Source organism: Tauraco erythrolophus, chromosome 8 (assembly GCF_009769465.1).
Source record: "Tauraco erythrolophus isolate bTauEry1 chromosome 8, bTauEry1.pri, whole genome shotgun sequence".
NCBI classification, from domain to species: Eukaryota; Metazoa; Chordata; class Aves; order Musophagiformes; family Musophagidae; genus Tauraco; species Tauraco erythrolophus.
The window spans coordinates 1,215,360-1,233,855 of NC_141472.1; the positions used below are offsets into that span (position 1 = coordinate 1,215,360).

The 18,496-nt window shown below is 44.1% G+C and overlaps 1 protein-coding gene across 19 annotated transcripts in view; it reads left to right on the top strand.

Annotated features, from left to right (window-relative positions):
* Window positions 1–18,496, top strand: part of MAP2 (microtubule associated protein 2) — a 66,967-nt gene that overhangs the window by 15,576 nt on the left and 32,895 nt on the right. For 12 of the 19 annotated variants that reach the window (XM_086616079.1, XM_086616078.1, XM_086616085.1 and 9 more), the window contains exons 2-3: window positions 4,989–5,102; window positions 6,993–7,070. In XM_086616079.1, the coding sequence (XP_086472205.1) occupies window positions 4,989–5,102; window positions 6,993–7,070 (192 nt within the window). Of the gene's footprint in view, window positions 1–4,988; window positions 5,103–6,992; window positions 7,071–16,505; window positions 16,764–18,496 lie in introns of all 19 variants that reach the window. The other 7 variants (XM_086616083.1, XM_086616082.1, XM_086616088.1 and 4 more) reach the window with 3 other exon arrangements.

Consider the following 18,496-nt stretch of genomic DNA (forward strand, 5'->3'; position numbering starts at 1 on the left):
CTGTCTCTGGGGCTGGTAAACCTGTCTGTTAGAAAACTTAATGGACCAGAAAGGTTTCCTGGGAAATGAAAGTACTGTAGGTAATGGATTGAGGTGCCAGTGGAGACATCTGCAGTCCATTAATAAATGCAGCAGCATCAGTCAGAAATGAAGGAGGGCTCTGAAACAGCGTCTTGACCTTCCACAGGATCTGATCACAGATCTTTAGCTCTGTTGTCATCATGCTTTGCATGTAACCTCACTTCACAGCCCTTGGCTCAGCCTGTCAGAGAAGGGGGCTCTCAGGTGTCTGGGGGGAGTGTCTGGATGACGCCTACTGCAGTCTAAACATCGGTGCCACAGCAAGCTGGGTGGGCATTGGGCAGCTGTTGTGCCCTTGGCTGTGCTTATGAGGAGGGCAGCAGCTTTTGGAGGCACAAGGCCTTCTAACCTTAGCAAAGAGGCAAGGCTGCGTTCCCTGTACCGTCAGCAGCTGGTTCAGCATCTCCTGTGCATCCCAGTACTCTGAAAGGGTTTGTGTCCGAGTTATCTGTGGGGCAGGGAGGCTCCAGATGTCTCAGCTTGGCACCCTGGGGGCTTGCGTTGGTAGAAGAATTGGGTTGGCTTCCAAAACCAGGAGCAGAGGGCGCTTACCGGTTTGAGTTTTAACTTTGGTTTAAATTAGCGTAGTGCCCAGAACAGATGCCTTCCCTCTCAGCAGGGCAGAGTCCTCTGTTCCTGCCGGAGAGAAGCCTCAGCACTGGTATCAACTGGGCAGACTTGCCCTGACGGCCCGTGTCTGCAGTGACAGCCCCGGCGGGAGCGGTGGGAGCGCCGTCCCTGGCTGTGCGCTCCCGGCCTCGCAGCTCGGCCTGCTCGTGGGCTTCGGGAGCCCGTGCCGAGCGTCTTTCACAACGTTTCCTCTCTCTTCCGGGCATCGCGTTTGAGGACCACCTGTACTGTTGGGCACCACATTCCCTGAAATCAGACTGCGAGACAATCTGTGTCCTGTATCATGAGCAGCTGACATCCTGGTAAAAAGAAGTGGTGTTTCACTCTCTGTGAAATGCGAAGGAAAGCCCTGTTGCCGGTCTTTGTTGGCGTCGTATGTGAAGCCAAGGTCCTTGTTGCCTTTAAGAAACACGTATTTGGTGTTAATTGGCATTTGTTAGTGCTGGTTTTGTGGCATAAAGTAGAGTCAGAGAATGTCTGCCTGTATAAAGAGAGGGAAAAATGAATCTCTACGAGGAAAAATATCTTTAATGAGTCCAGAGCTTTTAGGCTGTGAAGAATTTGCCCGACATCCAGGCTGCTAACTCTCCTTTTCCTTTTTTTGTTCTTTATCATTAGGCTTCCTTGAACTTTAACTGAACCGTAAGGAAACTATGAAAAGTCTCAATAGCTGCCCTGTGAGGATTTGACTTACCCATTGGATCTGCTATTTATAGTGTCCATTAGTACAAAAACGTCTGTCCTTTTGCAGCAGTCATGTTCAGCAAAAGCACTGCTCTTCTGGCGAACTGCCTGTGCCTCCTGTGTCACCCAAAATATCCATCAACAGCGTGTTCAGAAGTGAGCCTTTCTTGATTAAAAAAACCCAACCAAACAACCCCTTCCAAACGCCAGAGGCCATCTGTATTTTTATTTGCTTATTTTGCATAGCCTGAAATTGAAATTTCCATTTTTTGGGAGGCAGCCTTTCACCCCCAGCTATATCTCCCTGTGGAACATAATCTTTGTCCCAAGCAAATTAAATCAAGAAGAATGCTGAGAGGGCAGGAACTGTCTTCCAGCCTTGGAGAGCCCATCTGCACTCCAGAACCAGGCTGGATGTGAACAGGTACAAACACCATAACGAAGGAAACCATTTTTAATGCCTTACCTTGCTGGGAGGAGGCTTGCAGTAGCTTGGGTGATGGAGAGCAGGTGACCGAGTGGGTTTCCTTTGGATATGCTCCAGGGTACTAAATCTGGTGTTCGTTTGCATATTCTATATCTGAAAAATTAATTGAGCCTTTTCTTAAAATTTTAAGGTGAAAGTAAGCTTAAAAAATTGATTCTCCCAACAGTTGTCTTATTGAGTCTTGATCTGTTCATCTGAGCTAACAGTACAGTCTTGATGAAGTTACTTTTGTCAGTTACGTTGTGATTAGTAAATTCATGGAAATTTCGACAGAAGGGTCGTGTGTCACATCCTCCAGGCATGAAGTGGCGGTGGCCATTGGTGTGGGGTCTTCCAGAGCCGTGGTGCTCTGTGGAGCCCTGTGCCGTTCTCCTCGCTCACCAAAGCTGTTGGGGCTGTACTCGGTCCTGTGCTGAGGGAGCAGAATCTGAACAGGGATATACCAAGTATTCTCCCAGTTTTCCCCCCTGTCACTTGTGCTTTGGAGTCTGCATGTGCCTCACGACACAGGGAATCGTCAGGACCTGTAACGCTTCCAAGGGACCGTTTGTGTCCAGTCCCACTGCTCTCCAACAGCAGCACCATGGGACAGTCTGGGAGGTATCTGTTCCATGTTTCTCACAAGAAGAACCAACCAAGAGGTGCCGAGGAGCACCCCAGCATCCAGGATGTGGAAGCAGGAGAAATTTGAAAAGCCCCAAAATAAGGTGCAGGCCCCTGAAAGGCAGCTAGGAAGATTGATGGGCTTTAAATCGATATCCTCGTTCTTTGGTCCACAGGACTACCACATGCATGACTTGATTTATGGGGTTATGGTGCTGGATTCGATCTACTTAACAACAAAGTGGAGTTTCATCTCACACTGGGGGTGTGTCGTTGAGTAGAGGGACACACAACTACAGCTGCCACATGCAGTCTGTTGCATCCTGTGTAGTCCCTTTTGTAAATGGATCGAGCTCCATCTCAAAACCAGTTGAGTTGTTTCCTGCTATGGGGAAGACTGCCAGAACTTCACACCCGTGACAGTAGGGAAGTAGCATCTTCAGATTTCTAGTCGGAGTTTATCCTTGGCGAGTTTATACTCATACATTCTTGGGCTAACAGTTTTTTTAAATCAGCTTTTTTTGTTGTTGCTTGGTAGTTGTTCTGACATATCCATCCATCTATTCTTGCTATTGGCTGCAGCCAATAAAACTGTTGCAGTCACTGCCTTCCTGGCGACCAGTCAGAAGGGAAGTGAATTGTAGGATATAAATACCAGCAATTATGAATGTTCTTTGCCAGTGGGTGGGTTTTTTTAATATCTCATTACATAGTTTGTGCAAAAGAGAGATTAACGTAGCACTTTGTTTTTAGACAAACATGACTAGGGAAGTCAAGTAACTCACATCTATGCTTCTTGGGAGGAAAAAATCAGCTTTTCTAAAGGACAAACAAAGAGGAATAACTTTACAAAAGTACAAAGGGATTCTACAAGAGTGCTGACAGTGAGAAGAAACCATCATTACTAATCTAATGGACAGCTTCCCTTGTTAGGACAGTTGCTGCAAAGTTACATGTAGATCATTGACTTCCGTACACTTCCCCTTCCCAGCTGGTCCGTGCCTGAAGGACATAGCAGTGGTTGAGCAGAGAGCTTTTGTTCCTGCCCTTGGGATGGTGATTAACGGAGGCTCTGCGAGCGTCTCCTGGCAGGAGCAGGGTGTCTGGCCGTCTGCCATTAGAAGCCCCTCTCCATGCGAGGGCTGGAGCAGTGCTGGAGTTCTTGCCCTGTTTGCAGGTGGGTGCCCAGTCCAGCGGCTGGTGGAGCTATGGCACACAGCTTGTTGCCTTCCTGGGGGCTCAGCTCCCTGCTGGGTCCCAGCTCCTTCGTTAGAAACAACGCTCTGCCAGCACTCAGAAATACCTGGAGAGTGAAGGGGTTTATTCCCAGAATTTGGCTATGAAAGGGAGGAATGGATGGTTTGAGTAAGAGCAGTGGCCTAATATACAGATAACAAACCCTTTTCTTCTGCATTCTTTTGTAGATGGTTCTGCTGGAGGATGGTTAAGGCCTTGGTTTGCCAGGTCAGAGGTGGCCGAACTGCCCTTAGGGCAGGAAACCTCTCTGGTTAATTCCACATGCAGTGGTGTGCCTGGTGACATTTCACTGCACCTTTGAGTGGGTCTAGGGCAGAGATGAGATAGAATTTCTCGCTTTGGAAGTAATTACCCCAAGTGGTCCCACCGCCATCCTCCGCTCAGCAGAGCACCTGGTTCCTCAGCCCTTTGGGGCATGCCACACGTTGAGGAGGTGGGGAAGAGTGAAGCAGGGTCCCGTGGCACCCAGGTCTGTCAAGCATGTAGTGTCTCAGCCAGCTCCGCACGCGTTCCCCTTCCCTGTGCTGAGCACAGCAAGAGCGAGCAGCTGGCCTGAGAGCCCATCCCGCCAAACAAATGCTATCCTCTGCAATCCCTCTGCACAGTATTCAGACCTACTGTTTAAACAAAGCTTTGTGTTGCAGTCTTAAAAGGGGTGAGGAGGACAAAGTATACATTTTAATCCTACAGAAACGTTATATGGCCCTTCTGTTTCAAGTCTATCATCAGCATATCCTTAGATGTCTTGTCTAGGAAGTGCCTTTAATGCATGCTAACTGTGTGCTGATAAGGAGAAAACACCATCCAAAGTGCATGTAAGAATGCAGCTGACTCCATATATTAAACATCAAGAAATCCTACTACTCAGCTGGGTGTTCTACCCTTGTTTGCAAAACAGTACCTGCAAAACAAATTTCTAGACATTTAATAAATCATCACCTTAAAATTTTGCAATTGCTGCACGTTATCCCTAACGGAACTAAGAAAGAGCATTTAGTAATGGTGCTTTGTAAAGGCTGGGTCCTGGTTTTTGTAAATACTCAGCATTTTCCACTGACATCTTTGGAATATCTAGTCCTTCTATTTTATTTTTAATGATTTGCTTATATTTCAGGAAAAAAAAATTACCTTTTAAAAATCGATAAGCCTCTATTTTTTATTGTTTAAGCTAATCTTTGTAATTTTAAAGCATTGTTCTCATTAGTGTATTTTTCTTTGTTTTTTTCTGACTTTGCTGCTGCCACAGAAGAAGTGTCTGCGAGGATAGTACAAGTAGTAACAGCTGAAGCTGTAGCAGTCCTGAAAGGCGAACAGGAAAAAGAAGCCCAGCACAAAGATCAGCCTGGACCACTACCTTTAGGTAAAACAAGACGAGGAACGTTCAAAGCATCCTTGTGTCTGCAAATGTTATATGTATACATACTACAAAAACCAGTTACAGCTGTGTGTTCACATAGGCTATGGTCATGAGTAAAGTGCAGCACCACCGGATAAATGCTGGAAACACATAATAATAGCGTTATCCTTGTTGCCCCAGTTCTTCACAGCCCTGTGACTGCCTCATTCACTGTTTGTTCTGACAGCAGGTCTCCACCTGGTCAGTGGTCCAGACTGGGAGTGGTACCACTGCCACTGGTCCATGCTGTGCCCCTATCCTCCTGCTGACTGCTTTGTGAAACGTCTCTCTGAAATGCAAGTGCGTATAAATGTATATTAAAAACAAGTCAGCATACAGCCATTCGTACTTCCAGTGCTTCCTCCCTGCTGGAAGACTTCCACAGTAGCTCAAAACATGTACACCAAAGGCTGGAGAAAGGCCACAGTCTGTCCTGAGGTGGGACGAGTCTGCCCCAGGATAAGTTCTGATGAGCGTGTACGTTGTGATCGAATCGAAATAATGCCTTGTGGTGTTTTCCCCGCAGGCGCTCTGCTTTGTTTGTTACAGCCGCTGGACCCTGCTTAGGAATGAATTCAAGTCAGTGAGCAATTAAGAGTATTTGTTGGAAATTTGGATCCCAAGGCCTTTTGCCTCATTGAACTAATTTTGAACTGCAGCAGGGAGATGTGTTGCTTGGTAATTTCCTTCTTTACAGACACTCAATTTGACATGGAAGACTGTAATTCTGCAAAAAACTTCACACATATTTAAGCACAGGTTGCTTCACTGTGGCCTGGGTGAGGCAAAACAGGTGTTCAGTTCCATCTAGTTAGATAAAACATTTTAAATGTGTTGTGAGCAGTGTGTCTTCAGTGAGCAACTGTTGGTGTTACACTGAAAGCAACTGGAGGAGGCCTGGAAAATTCTGCTTGGGCTTTGAAACTGGCCTTTCTGTGCTTGGAAAGAAGCCCTGCATCAGAAACCGAGATCTGCCTGTTGAGACGTGCTGTTTATAAGATAGATCTGTTATAACGGATTTGTTACTACTTTTTTTTATGAAAAAAACCCACATTGGTTAAGCCCCAGTAGTGGATCTGTTTTTAAAGAAAAAAAATTCTCCAAGTGATTGGTATGAAATCAGATGCAGAGGTTATGCTGAGTTCGCTTAAGAAGCAGTTTGGTTGGGATTTCATCGTACTGGGATGGAAACAATTGAAAAAAACATCTCCTGCTTTCAGCATCTAGTCTCGTGACTGGGAGTGAATCTAAAACCCAGCCTAAGTGCATCTCAGATTTCACTGCACCTTGCTGAGCTGAATCACTAATATGTCCTGGCTGACATACGTTCCCAGTGCTGATGTCTTTTGTATTTAGACAAGCACTATTTGCATGTATTCTGTGATTAACCTTCAACTCAGCAGAAGAGTTAAAAAAAAAGTGTGCAGTATGTTTTTTCTTCATGTACTCAAGGTAAATTGAAGAGATTGGATGCCAGTTTCTTGCAGTTGCTGATAGTTGCCATGAATTTATAAAATCCCTCGTGCTCAGATGCTTTATTGTTGTTGCCTTGGGTGTCTGAAGGTTTTCTAAGTGGCAATACTGATTTTAAAAGGTAATTTTCTACTTGATTTTTGTATTGTACTCCATGACCAGAAGTTTGAAAATAATTTGTACTCTCTGAAAGAAGAAAAAATCCTTTTATTGTAACTTTAAAAATCCATGTATTCTGAAAGGATCCGTCTGAAAATCCAGTAGGTACAAGTCTCGATCGGATAATTCTCTCAGCTGGGAAGAGAATGACTGCAGCTTTTATCAAGCATCCATCTCCTGAGAATTAATTGCTGTATCTCATTTTCACTGTTTGATTTCTAGCAGTCGAAGAGTCAGCCAACTTGCCTCCTTCCCCGCCTCCATCACCAGCTTCCGAGCAGACCGGAGCTCTGGAGGAAGGTAAGGGTCTCCTGGATGTTGCAGTGCACAGCTGCCAGCAGAGGGATGAGACATGAATCTAAAGGATGGGGGAATCAGAGAACAGAGATACTTTCTGCACCTCCGTGTGAAAAGATAAGGCACTCCCCAGCAGTATCTCCCCACCTGCAAACCAGCTGCAGTGCATGGATGAGGTAGACACTCATGCACAGAGGTAACTGCCAGGATATGTTAAGTACATCCATATTAAACAAAGAAGGATGGTGGTGCTCACCTCTTTATCTGTTATATGCAGCCAGGATGACTGCTGTCCCAGTGTGGTCACCAAAACCGTGGTTCAGTATGGGTTGTCTTTGTTTCCTTAGGATTTGTTTGGCTGCTATTTTTTTGTGTTTTGTTTTGTTTTGTTTGTTACCATAAGCTTTGATTTTTGGAATCTTAAATGCATGAAAGCAAGGAGATTCAGAGTTGGGTCGTTTCTTTGGTCTCCGACCTGTAATTCGTGTTGCAATGCTTACGTGGATTGGGGGCTCTGTCCTCCGAGTGCAGGAGTCAAATTCCAGTCTCACAAAGCCGATTCCTACTCTGTTCTGCACACCGAATGTTCAGTTTCAGTAGCCCACGGTCACTGCGCTTTCCTCCTGCTAAAAGCCCCTCCAGCAAAGACCTCACGCGCTGGTTTAATTCTGAGCAGAGACCTAAATCCCAGTGAAGTTGTCACAGTGGTGAGCAGGTACGTCAGCGCCTTGTTCAGCAGAAGACAACTGCTGCATGAAGGCCATCAGTGCAGGGAGACAGCAGTGTGTCAGAGCTGAGCCGTATCGTGTGGATACGAGGGGAGGATTTGGGTTCCGAATCTCCAGAGGACTGTCAGTTCAACTCTGCCGTGTCACTAGTGGTTTTGTGTGTCCATTTGTTTCCTTCTTGGATTTTCTTTTAGCATTTTTCCTTTTTGTTAAATAAGTGCATGAAAATAATTCCTTGTCTTCTGCTGAGCAAACTTTGTTGGTATTTTAACACAGAGCCTCTATTAATTTTGCGAGTGGACGGTTCCTATTTCATGTGCTAACATAGTCTGACTCTCAGTTTATTAGGACACTGCAATTAGGCATGTTCCATCCTGCGGGCATTTTTGAGATAATGCAATTACAGGCTGTATTAACAACAACATTTGTCAGTCCACTGTATTGGAAATACCTGCTGGAATTGTTTAGTAACCAATATAAAAAAAATGATTAATTGGTGGTTGGTTTTTTTTAAAAAAATCCTGCCAATTGTGTTTTTAAAAGCAGTTCCTAGACTTACCACCCAGATGTAGTGGGAATCAAAACTACTAACTGAAAAGGGAGCTAGTAGGGCATTGGCAAAGGCTTTTAGAATTGTTACCAGGGTTTTACTGCTGCTTTTTAATATATATAGTTCACTTGAGTAGTCCAGTGTATGCTTTTTGATTTTTCATATCACAGTAAAAGGCTTGTTCTTCTGCTTCAGGCCAATGTCAAGGTTCTTCCATTACCCTCAGCTGAGGATTAGCTTTGCCTACTATTTCTATCAGCAGTGTTATCTGCACGTATTCTAGGATTTTATAAAGTACTCACACTGTTTAATTGACAGGGGTTTTAGATTGCCCCCTAAGCAAATAGAAACCATTTTGCTAGTTGTATTAACACAAGAAGGTGGCAAAACACTATACAGCTCGAGGTTATTATGAACTACGCGCCTGTGCTGTTCCCAGCTGTGCCTCTGACTCAGCAAGTCACTTAGCATCGTTGTTCTTCTCTTTCCTTGCGTGTAGAATCGAGTTAATAAAATAGCACTTCACTTACCTGCCCCGCAGGGTGAGTGCAAGGACTGAAAGGTCAGTGCTTGGGAGACGTTTTGATGATTTACTCAATGTCGCAGTTTTTAAAAACATTCAAATGATTTCCTTCAACATTAGTTAGAAGAGACTTTTCCACGACAAAATTTTGATTCAGTTCTTCGTTTTTCGGAGCAGATGGCCTGTATAAATCCTGAAAGTGTAGGTTTGTAAGGGAAGTATGCACAGGAACGATGTGCTGAGTCATTAATGCTCTCTGCTGGAAGCTTCTCGTTCATGTCCAGTTCTGAAACTGGAACTCGCGGTAGCGTTAGCTGATGAACAGAAGGACCTCGTTGAAACAAATTTCACCGCAAGTATCTTATGTTGCTTGTTCCCAAAATATCAGTATTGACAATTGAATGTAGTTATTGTTATTGAAAATCTTGCGTTCTGTTTTGTGTTAGAAGATGTGGTCCTTATTTTCTGTGGGCAAGTTGAGCTTTTGCTGACTTGAGTGAGCCAGACCTGTCATTTTTATTCAGGCAAAGCTCCTGTTTAGAAGAGTTTGCCTCAGTAGGGCTTGACCCAGTTTTACTGTACTTGTTTCAGCCTTCAGTTCCCTATACCATCTGGTTATCCATCCTCACACACCTTTACATTGTCTGTCTGTCTTTCTGCTCAGTAGAATACAGTTTATTAATTTCACCTAATTCTGCAGTTGTTGAGCAAACAGGGTGAGTGCTTGGTGTGTGTGTCTACCTCAGGCCCGCTTTTTTCCCCTTCTCTTAGAACATTTTCCTAATGCACTTGTCAGTGTGTGTTGCATCGCTTTGAATCCAGAAGAGACTTCCTTCAGTCATAGTAGGAAGGAAATCACTGCTGTAGACATGACAAAGGTGGATGTGGCCAGCCATGCAGCAAACGCAAATTAAAAAAAAAAAAAAAAGTAGAGAAGACAGGGAGGTTTGTGGGTCAAGTGTATTTCATGAGAGAAAGGAGTCAGTGCATGTAGGTTTCTTTCTTTCATTTGACTGCAGAAGAACGTTCAAATGAACCTGTCCCTTTTTACTGCTGCAGAAGGTAAGACAACTAATTTGCCTTATTGAAATTATTTCGTTTATTTCAACTATAGTAGCGTAATTTTCCTCAGGAAATGGAATTTTCCCTAGCACCGTCTAATCCTTTCATCAGTTGTATCTGGTCATGCAGGGCTGATGCGATGTTCTTTTGCCAGCTCGACATTTCTTTTGTGCTTTGTGCATGTTGACAGTGGTCAACGACGTCTTATTGTAAAAATTTTTCTAAATGTTACAAGATGGAAGGATGACTTTGATGGACTGTCTCCCATTTTGAAATAGGCATTTCAGATTAGGCTTCATATGCCAAATAAGAATATTTTGCAAACTGAAAGGAACCGAGTGTCCTATAAAAATGGATCTATTTACACTGAAAATTACTTCTTGAAAGGCATTTTCAAAAGATACCTGGAAGCTAAAGCTGAATTAGCCTTTGTGAGAAGTGATTTTAATCTTGGACTTTAGAATACATTGGGGATTTTTGCCATGCTTTGAGATGAAAAAGAACCATTAGAACGGACTAAAATAACAAAGAAAGGATTTTTCTTCTTGCCGAAATAAAAGCATATCCCTCCTTGAAAGACATCATTATCCTGTAAATGAAATTATCTGCAGTAATTTTGAAAAGATCTTTATTAAAACTGATAAATAAACAATGTGAATCTGTAATAGCCACAGATATAACAGCCCCAAACAATACTCGACTTTGCACTCCTAATGATTTTGGACCATCACAACAATACATATTAAGCATTTTTACTGTTGTCAGTTCCTGTAGTTTTAAGGAGCAGAGGCAGGGCCTGTATTTTCTTGCCTACAATCCTATAAAGAAGGAATTTTCAGCCTTGCTTGCATCAGTATAGAGAAGTCGTGGGGTTTCATCTTCACACTTAATGATGTGTTTTACTTTTGAAGGGCCCCTGGATAAATATGACCCATAGCTGGAAGGAGAACCTCCCCTTTTGCACATCCTTCTCCATGTTCTGCTTCTGACCATATCAACCCTCCGTTCTTTTCTCCACAATGTCCCAGTTCCAGCAGAAGAGATGACCGCTGTGTCAACCCTTTCTGCTCTTGTCCACAGTAATACATAGACTAGCGTGAGGACATCCTGCACAGAAGCAGGAGTTGTAGTTTTGAATCTTCTCAGGTTTAGGAGGGGGTTGATTTCCTGGTCTCTCACACCCCAAGACGTGTCCTCCCCCACTGTAACTAGCCTTTTGCAAACTGTGAGGCCCCTCAAATCTGTCACTGAATTTTGTGGAAGCTTCTGTGGGGAAGAAATCCACATTCTGCATTGCAAGTGGATCAAGATGCTTCCCTGCAATCTTGCTGCCAGCTCTTACGTACTAGGGAAAGGTGGGGAGCTCAGCCCTGTGCTTGGCGTTTCCTATTGCGCTGCTCTGTAGAGCTTTCTGCTTGGCAGAGGCAGCTTGCCAGCTTATCTTTCCACGTCTGCCTCTTCTAAGCATGCACAAACCCCTGAATCTGTAGTTTGGATTCCACTACAAGTGCAAAGCAACTAAACTGTCAGTGGTTGAGGCGCTCTTCGTGCCCTGAAAGAAGCTGTGAGAAGGGTTCTCCTGAACTGAGTTCTGTGGGTGGTATTTGTGTATAGGTGCCCACAGCACACCTTCAGTCCTGGCCAGCCTCAGGGCTGTCACTGAATCTTAAACATGGATAATCTTCCTTTTGCAGCACAGTGATGCATATTGGAGCTACTGGTATTGCCATTGATTAATATGTTTTCTTCCTTTTTGTGGGTGGTTGTGCCTGACTGGGTTGCTACTACGTCATTCTTTACCCAGGCAGAAGAAATACCTGTCGTGACATGACGGTACACTTGCTGCCGTGTAGCTGCAGAAAGCAGAGGATGCTCCTTTTTTCTGAGACACAGATGTTGTCTTGTCATGGTGCGCTGTAGAAGGAAACTTAAAACTTACTGTTGTTTGCCAGGAAGAACCTTAGAGGTCTTACAGATGGAATTGGTTTAGATAAAAATTGCTTTCCAAGACTTGGGAAATGATAGTTGCAGCAGCATTCATGTTTTCGGTTCACGCACAGAGATCTAGTTAGTATCTGTTACGCTGCCCGTGTTAAAGCCTTGCTTTCCAGCTCAGTGTTTTGGATCTGAGAGGAAAGTTTTGGAGGCTCTGGGGAAACTGTTTAAGTTGTAATTGCGTGGAGAAAGGCCAGGGACACCAGCCATGGACTTGTTCTTGAAGCTGGTAGGAAAGGCAGTGGGATAGCTGCGGAAGGCAGGCCATAAACGTATTTTCTTTAGTACTAGATGTTTAGGTTTTTTGTAACTTTATTCATGGTGAGAGGGCACCTCAGCCTACACGAGCTTTCAAGTCTCCCCTTTGGGTTTGTACGGATCAGATGGTAGGGCAGTCTTTTTTATTGGGCTGAGTTGTTCTCTTTGTCCTGCAAAACCAAACCCAAGCTCCCCCTCCCTGTGGCTGTCAGTAGCTGGTGTAGCCCTGAGATGACTGTGTGATTATCTGCGATGCTACGGTGACGGGGGAATAAAGCTGTCATTCCAAAGCATTGGCAAACACCGAGGTGGGAGCTGGTGCACCCACAGAAACATGGCACAACAGCGTAAAATGCAGGACTAACCGGGATTGCTGTGAGCAGCTTTTCGTGGCCCTGATCAGGAAAAAAGGTAGCTAGCTATTAGGGGAAGGGTGGTTGTTTTTTTTTTTTTTTTGTTTTTAAATGTTGCTTATTTACAGGGATAAGGAGAAAGTGGGGAATTTTGAAATAGATACAATGAGAAATAAAACCACCGTTGACCAACATGTAAGCTGGTTTGCTTTTTAGTTAAAGGACTTTTTGAAATTTATGCCTTCAGGTGCTTCACCCGATGACAGTGAGGGATACACAGCTGTGTTGGGATACTGCAGAGGTTTTTAATGCACGCAGTCAGCTGTGTAATACATATGACTGTCAGTGCAAGTTGTGACATGTGGTTTGTGTAGAATATATATTCCTCTAATCAATAAGTTTATAGTTTTGGAATTCAGTTATTCCGATAGTTGGTTTCCGATGTTCATAAAAGCTGCAGGAAACGCCACGTACGTGGCCCATGTGTTAAAATGCACAGCTGCCTCATTCCTCCATCCCGCGTTACCCTGCAGCCCGGCTGGCTTCATCCCCTCTGCGGTGTGACGTAGTGGCTAGTGTTGCTGCATGCCTCCGTCCTGTCTTGTCTTTTCTTTGTCTGTCTGTCTGTCCTGCAGTTTTTGTCTGTGTGTGTCTATTTGTAGATGAAGGGGCGGAGGATAAGGTGGGACCGCTACACCACTGCCCGGGCTGTGGGCCTGCTGCCAGCAGGGAGTGGCGTAAACACCTGGCCCCCTCCATTTCAGTGTCTGTGCCTGATGATGAGCCCTACAATTCGGATGAGGAGTACTATGAACACCCTTTGTTCAGCTCGGAGTGGACTGGCTCTAGTACACGTCCCAGTGCCACAGTGAAGAGCGCAGAGGTCTTGTTTGGCCATGATGAAGGTGAACTGAGCATGGTCCCATTTTGTCCCTCTTCCCCTGTACCCACCTGCCATCCATTCCATTTTATATGTGCCTGGGATTGCTGCTTTCTGGGGAGGGAAACCTGGTTGTGTTTTCTCCCCACATGGAAGTGACGCCCCTCCAGAGTCTCTCCATCTCCAAGTGAAGCTGCAGCAACAGCAATGAATGCAACTTTGGGGTCAATGAGACCGTGGCTCCTGCTTGAAGCAGGGCTCTTGGCCTGCTGGCCTGCCTTATAGCAGAAGCAAAAGGAGCAGCTAGTTAAAAGAAGCGGAAGCTGCTTTGGTCTTTGTGCCAGAGAATCACTGCCAAGCACAGTGTGCAAAATAGGCCAAAAGATTGTTACTGGAGATAAGTCAGTTGTTGACACCATGGGGAAAAAACCCCATGTCTCTACCAAAGATAGCAGGGGAAGGTCTTTAATCCTCCAGTAGGCACAGGACATGAAATTTACCCCAGTCTAGGTAGATGGCTTCAGGCAGTATTGGGTCCTGTTTGATCTCCAGTAGTTTGGAGGATATACCCAGTTAACATTGTGTCAGATGACTGCGAACAGGGAGAAAAACATAGTTTACTGTTACTGCGTTTCTGTATCGCCTTTTTCTGGGGCCTGAGCACGTCACTAAGTATTACTTTATCAGTGGGGGTTAGATACAAGTGAAATGGCTTTTGAGGAATCAAGGGAGAATCGATTTCCGTGACTAGCAGGAATGCTGACTTCTCCAAGGCAAAATAGATCACGTCTCATTTCACAGTGTTTGACTAACTCGATTTTGGGACACAGGAGCTGAAGTTAAAAATAGTACTGAATCCTCTAAAGGTTTGTGTCTTGGGAAGATAGCGGTGTATACCTGAAAGGGCTCACTGGGTCATTTCAAGAAAACCAGAGTTGTTCAGAATTAACAGGATAATATAGCCTAATACTGCAAGAGCACCAGAAAGAGATCAGTGCTAATAATTGAAGATTGTTAATGTCAGTATGTCTGCCTGAAGCTAGGGGAGGCAGAAAATCACAGGAGTAGCCTTACTACATAGCTGGGTGCCTATAGCTGTACTTAACAGCACTCCTGGGTTAGTTAAATCATGGGCAGCTTCCTTTTCAGTCATATGCATCTGCCTCTGGTCAAAGTGTGAGATCTCAGATCATCTACAAGGAAAACCAAAGGGAAATAAGCTGGATCATCAGTGAAATTATGAAACAGCCCTCCTCACTTGCTGCCTGTAAGTTAGCTGTCTGTTTGGTGTAAAAGAGCCTGCTGCACAAAGAGAGTCCGTAGGATTCCTTCGTTAAGTCAGGCATAACTTTCTGCTTTAATGAGTAGTTAGTTTTAATTATGTGGCATTGTGTGAAGTGTCTCAGGAAATGGAGTTTTATACCTGAAATTGCTCAGAGTAAAATGAGAGGCTTTTCTTAAAATCTCGTAATTGAAAACGATGCATGTACAAAACTACGTAAAGTCGGAAAAAGCAAAGCAAAGCAAGTTATTCAAGTCAGGGCCTCTTGTAGCTGGACACCTGCAGTTCTACCAGGCTGCATTTGCCACCTGCCCACGTGTAAATAACCCCGTAATACTCGGGCATCGGTCCCCTTCTGATTCTGAATCTTCTGGCTTCTCTTCATTTAAGATATAACCTTAATTACATTTTTATATGTTATTAATAGTGTTGTACTTTACACAGTGATATTTTCTCAGCCTCAGATAGCGTTTGTGTTCCTTATATCACTTTTTAACAGCCGTGACTGAAGTGGATGGTTGATTGTCTGGTTTCAACCAGACCAATCTCAGGAGAGAAATCAAGCCCTTTTAAAGAGGTTTCACTTTAATACCAAGAGGCTGGATACAGCCACTTCCAGATTCAAAACCACTTTGTTCTAAGTCTGATTCAGCAAAGTTCTTAAGCGTGAGACACGCTTTAAACCCAGGGGAGTCATCAGGTTGACTGCAGCATGGCCGCTGGTCAGCTGCTTACGTATGTTGCTGAATCAAAGGTTTGAGACTTAATCCTGACTTCTTATCAGAAGGGATCCTAATAGAGCACGGTAATATTCCAACCCTCCATGGCAGGAGGGTTGGAACTAGATGATCTTTAAGGTCCCTTCCAGCCCTAACGATTCTATGATTCTATAATATTCCCTCTGAGTAGCAACGGCAGGGGTGCAGTCCCGAACGGAGATTTGGCTAATCGTTCCTCTGCCACGGCGTGAGTAAAGACAGCTCTTGACACTACTGTCCTGATCCTAATAGCCGTAGGCTGAGGGATGTATTTTAGAAATTCAGGTGAACAAATAGTTGTGGTGCACTCATCGGTTTCTTTGGCCTAATTGGGGATGAGGAGCCGAGGGGCTAGTGGGGAAACAAAAGAAAATGAAGAGTCCTTGTGCTAAATCTGTGATTTTTCACATGCAGAGTCAGGCAGCCTAAGGGAGAAACTGTTTATAAAGCCACGCAGTGTAGGAATCTTGGCAGAATTCTTGCAGAACTGTTAGTTATCGGATATGTTCAAGATTATGGAAGTGGCTCAATATTTTGCCAAATCCAGGATCAATGTCATAGATTGAGTTGCTGGCATTTAGCAGTCAATATTGCCAAAGTCAGTGGAAAGAAATTCATGCCTCATACCTTCCTCCACCTCAATTGAATGTCTTGTACTGGATTAAACAGCACATTTGTCAGAAAAATAATCAGTGTACTTGGAGCTCACTGATGCATCGGTGTTGTCAGGGCCATCCATCATTCAGTACCATCTCCATTTGCAATGAATATTTGTCCCACGGTCATCTTGGGAGAGGAGTACCTGTAAAACACTTTCAGCTCTCATCTTTACAGTGTAAGCATGCGACTCTGGGTGAGACAGGTTTTTTGGTTTGTTTTTTTCCTAAGGAAAATTCAGTCCCACAGTTACTAACATGGGCTGGATACTAGCAGTCCTTTGACATCTAAAATGTTCAGAGCTGAAAGCGTTATACAAAAGCAGTCGTGTTGAGCTGTGTGCTTGGTGTTTACTGTTGGTGTTGACGTCGCCTCCTTTTTCCATCCCCAAGAAGAAGAACCAGTAGAGAGTCTGATGGCTGTGGAAGCGAAACCTGCTGCTCTTCCTGGGAAGCAACTGGGGAGAGAGCACGGGCCCATTGAGCCTTCGGACCAGGCAAAGGGCCTCTGTGAGGGTCAGTCGGATTCTGGTTTGGAGGCCAAAGTGTGTCATGAAGACAAAGTGCCAAGTGTGGCATCCAGCAGGGAGAGTGAAACCGTTTCGGCAGAAACGCCCCTGAAGGACACGTCTCCTTCCTTGCCTGAGGAAGGTGTGTCCTCCTTAGGTTTGCATGTGTTTGCTGCCGGTGAATCCTCCTCCAGCTTTCTCCAGTGCTTTCCAAGGCTGCTTCGTGTCCTGTTCTTCCCGTCGATTAGTATGACTGCTCTTGTTATTATGCTTGAAGAGTGTGTAGCGGATAATATGATTGCATAGGTGCTGTATGACAACATGGTTTCCCACCACTGCGGCTGATTGCTGATTTTTTACTTTGCCATGATCAAATATGCTTTGCAGCTAAGCTGATTGCTCTGCGTAAGCCTTTTTTCCCCATCTCAGATGTGTTTGCCAGTCACATTGCTAATCTATGTATATTTTTTTCTTTTTGGTGCAGAGATTCATCTGCTTTTCCTTCAAAAAGTAGATTTATTGACTTTGACTATGACATAAAGAGGCTTAAACTCTAGAAATGTTTTCATTTGCAGTGTGCAGGTTTTTTTGTTTCGGTTTGGTTTTTTTTTGGTGTGTGTGCTTCAGTGCATTCTGGTTTAGCTTCCCTAAAGCTATTGCTTCTTATGTCATATCCTTGCCATTCATTGCAGTCCACCTGTCCTCTCCTCGATCATTGCCAGAACTCTGGTTTTTTGTGTGTCTTACCTTATTACAAATGTTTAACCCTGCTGGAGTGCCCTTCTTAGGCAAAACCTCCACCACTTCCACTGGGATGTTTGCCTTCATAGTGAAGTTTAGGACTGGGTGCATAGGGTGAAGTTCTGATCTGCTTACTGAACAAAATATTTAGTGCAATCGATTGTCTTTCAGTAAGAACTAGGCTTCAAGATTTTCCTTTTAATGGTATTTCTCTTCAGCCAGTGCAACAAGGTGTAAAGACACGTTGTGCGGGGTAGTGATGTACCCATTCACTACCTGTCTAAGAAGCGCTGCCTTTGGGAGGCTGCTGTTCTGGCTGGCCCAGCAAAGAGCATTAAATTCCTCTGGCAGTTGGAATGTGTTTGGATGCCATTGGTGGTGTTCATTTGCACTACAGTAAGAGGCACAATGGGATACATAAAGAAAATCAGTATCTAGCTGTTTAATTTCTGTGAAACGAGGATAACATCAGCTCAATGGCCACGTTTTTATACTGCATAGGGTTTGCAAGTAAGTCACATGTAAAAACGTAGAGGAGCAAATTATTGCAGTTGGAGGCCTCTGGTTTTTCTACCTGTAGAGTTTAGAATGGCAGCTGCTTCTTTGACTAAATGTTAACGTATGTGAATATTTAAAGAGTGACTGATGCTTCGATACTAATTTTTCTTAAAAATTCACATTTGTCAGAGCTAAAAGATGGCTCCATGGACTTTAAATCAGATATGAGGAGATTCAGAGTTGACCTAAGGCTTGTTGTAACGAGCTTTAGAAAAAACTCATAAAACTTTTTTACAGATTACTGCAGAAAGTTCTGCCACATTCTGCAGTATCTCTCTTCATATTTTCCATGACAGGAAGATTTCCATATGATAAGAATCATGATTTTCCGTAGGATATTAAAAAAAGAACAAGCTATTAATGATTAAGAGTGTGTATAAAAAGAAAAACTTAATTAGGTGTTACTCCCTAAAAATGCAGTGGCAGACTGTAAGTGGCGTAGCATTTTTAGTTTCAATTTAACTTAATTAGAGCCTGATCTACAGTTACTGAAATATGCCAAGTATTCTTTGACTTCAGTTACAGCTGAAGATGGCCGGCCATTTTGAAGACCAGACCTTCAAGATCTGGGACTAT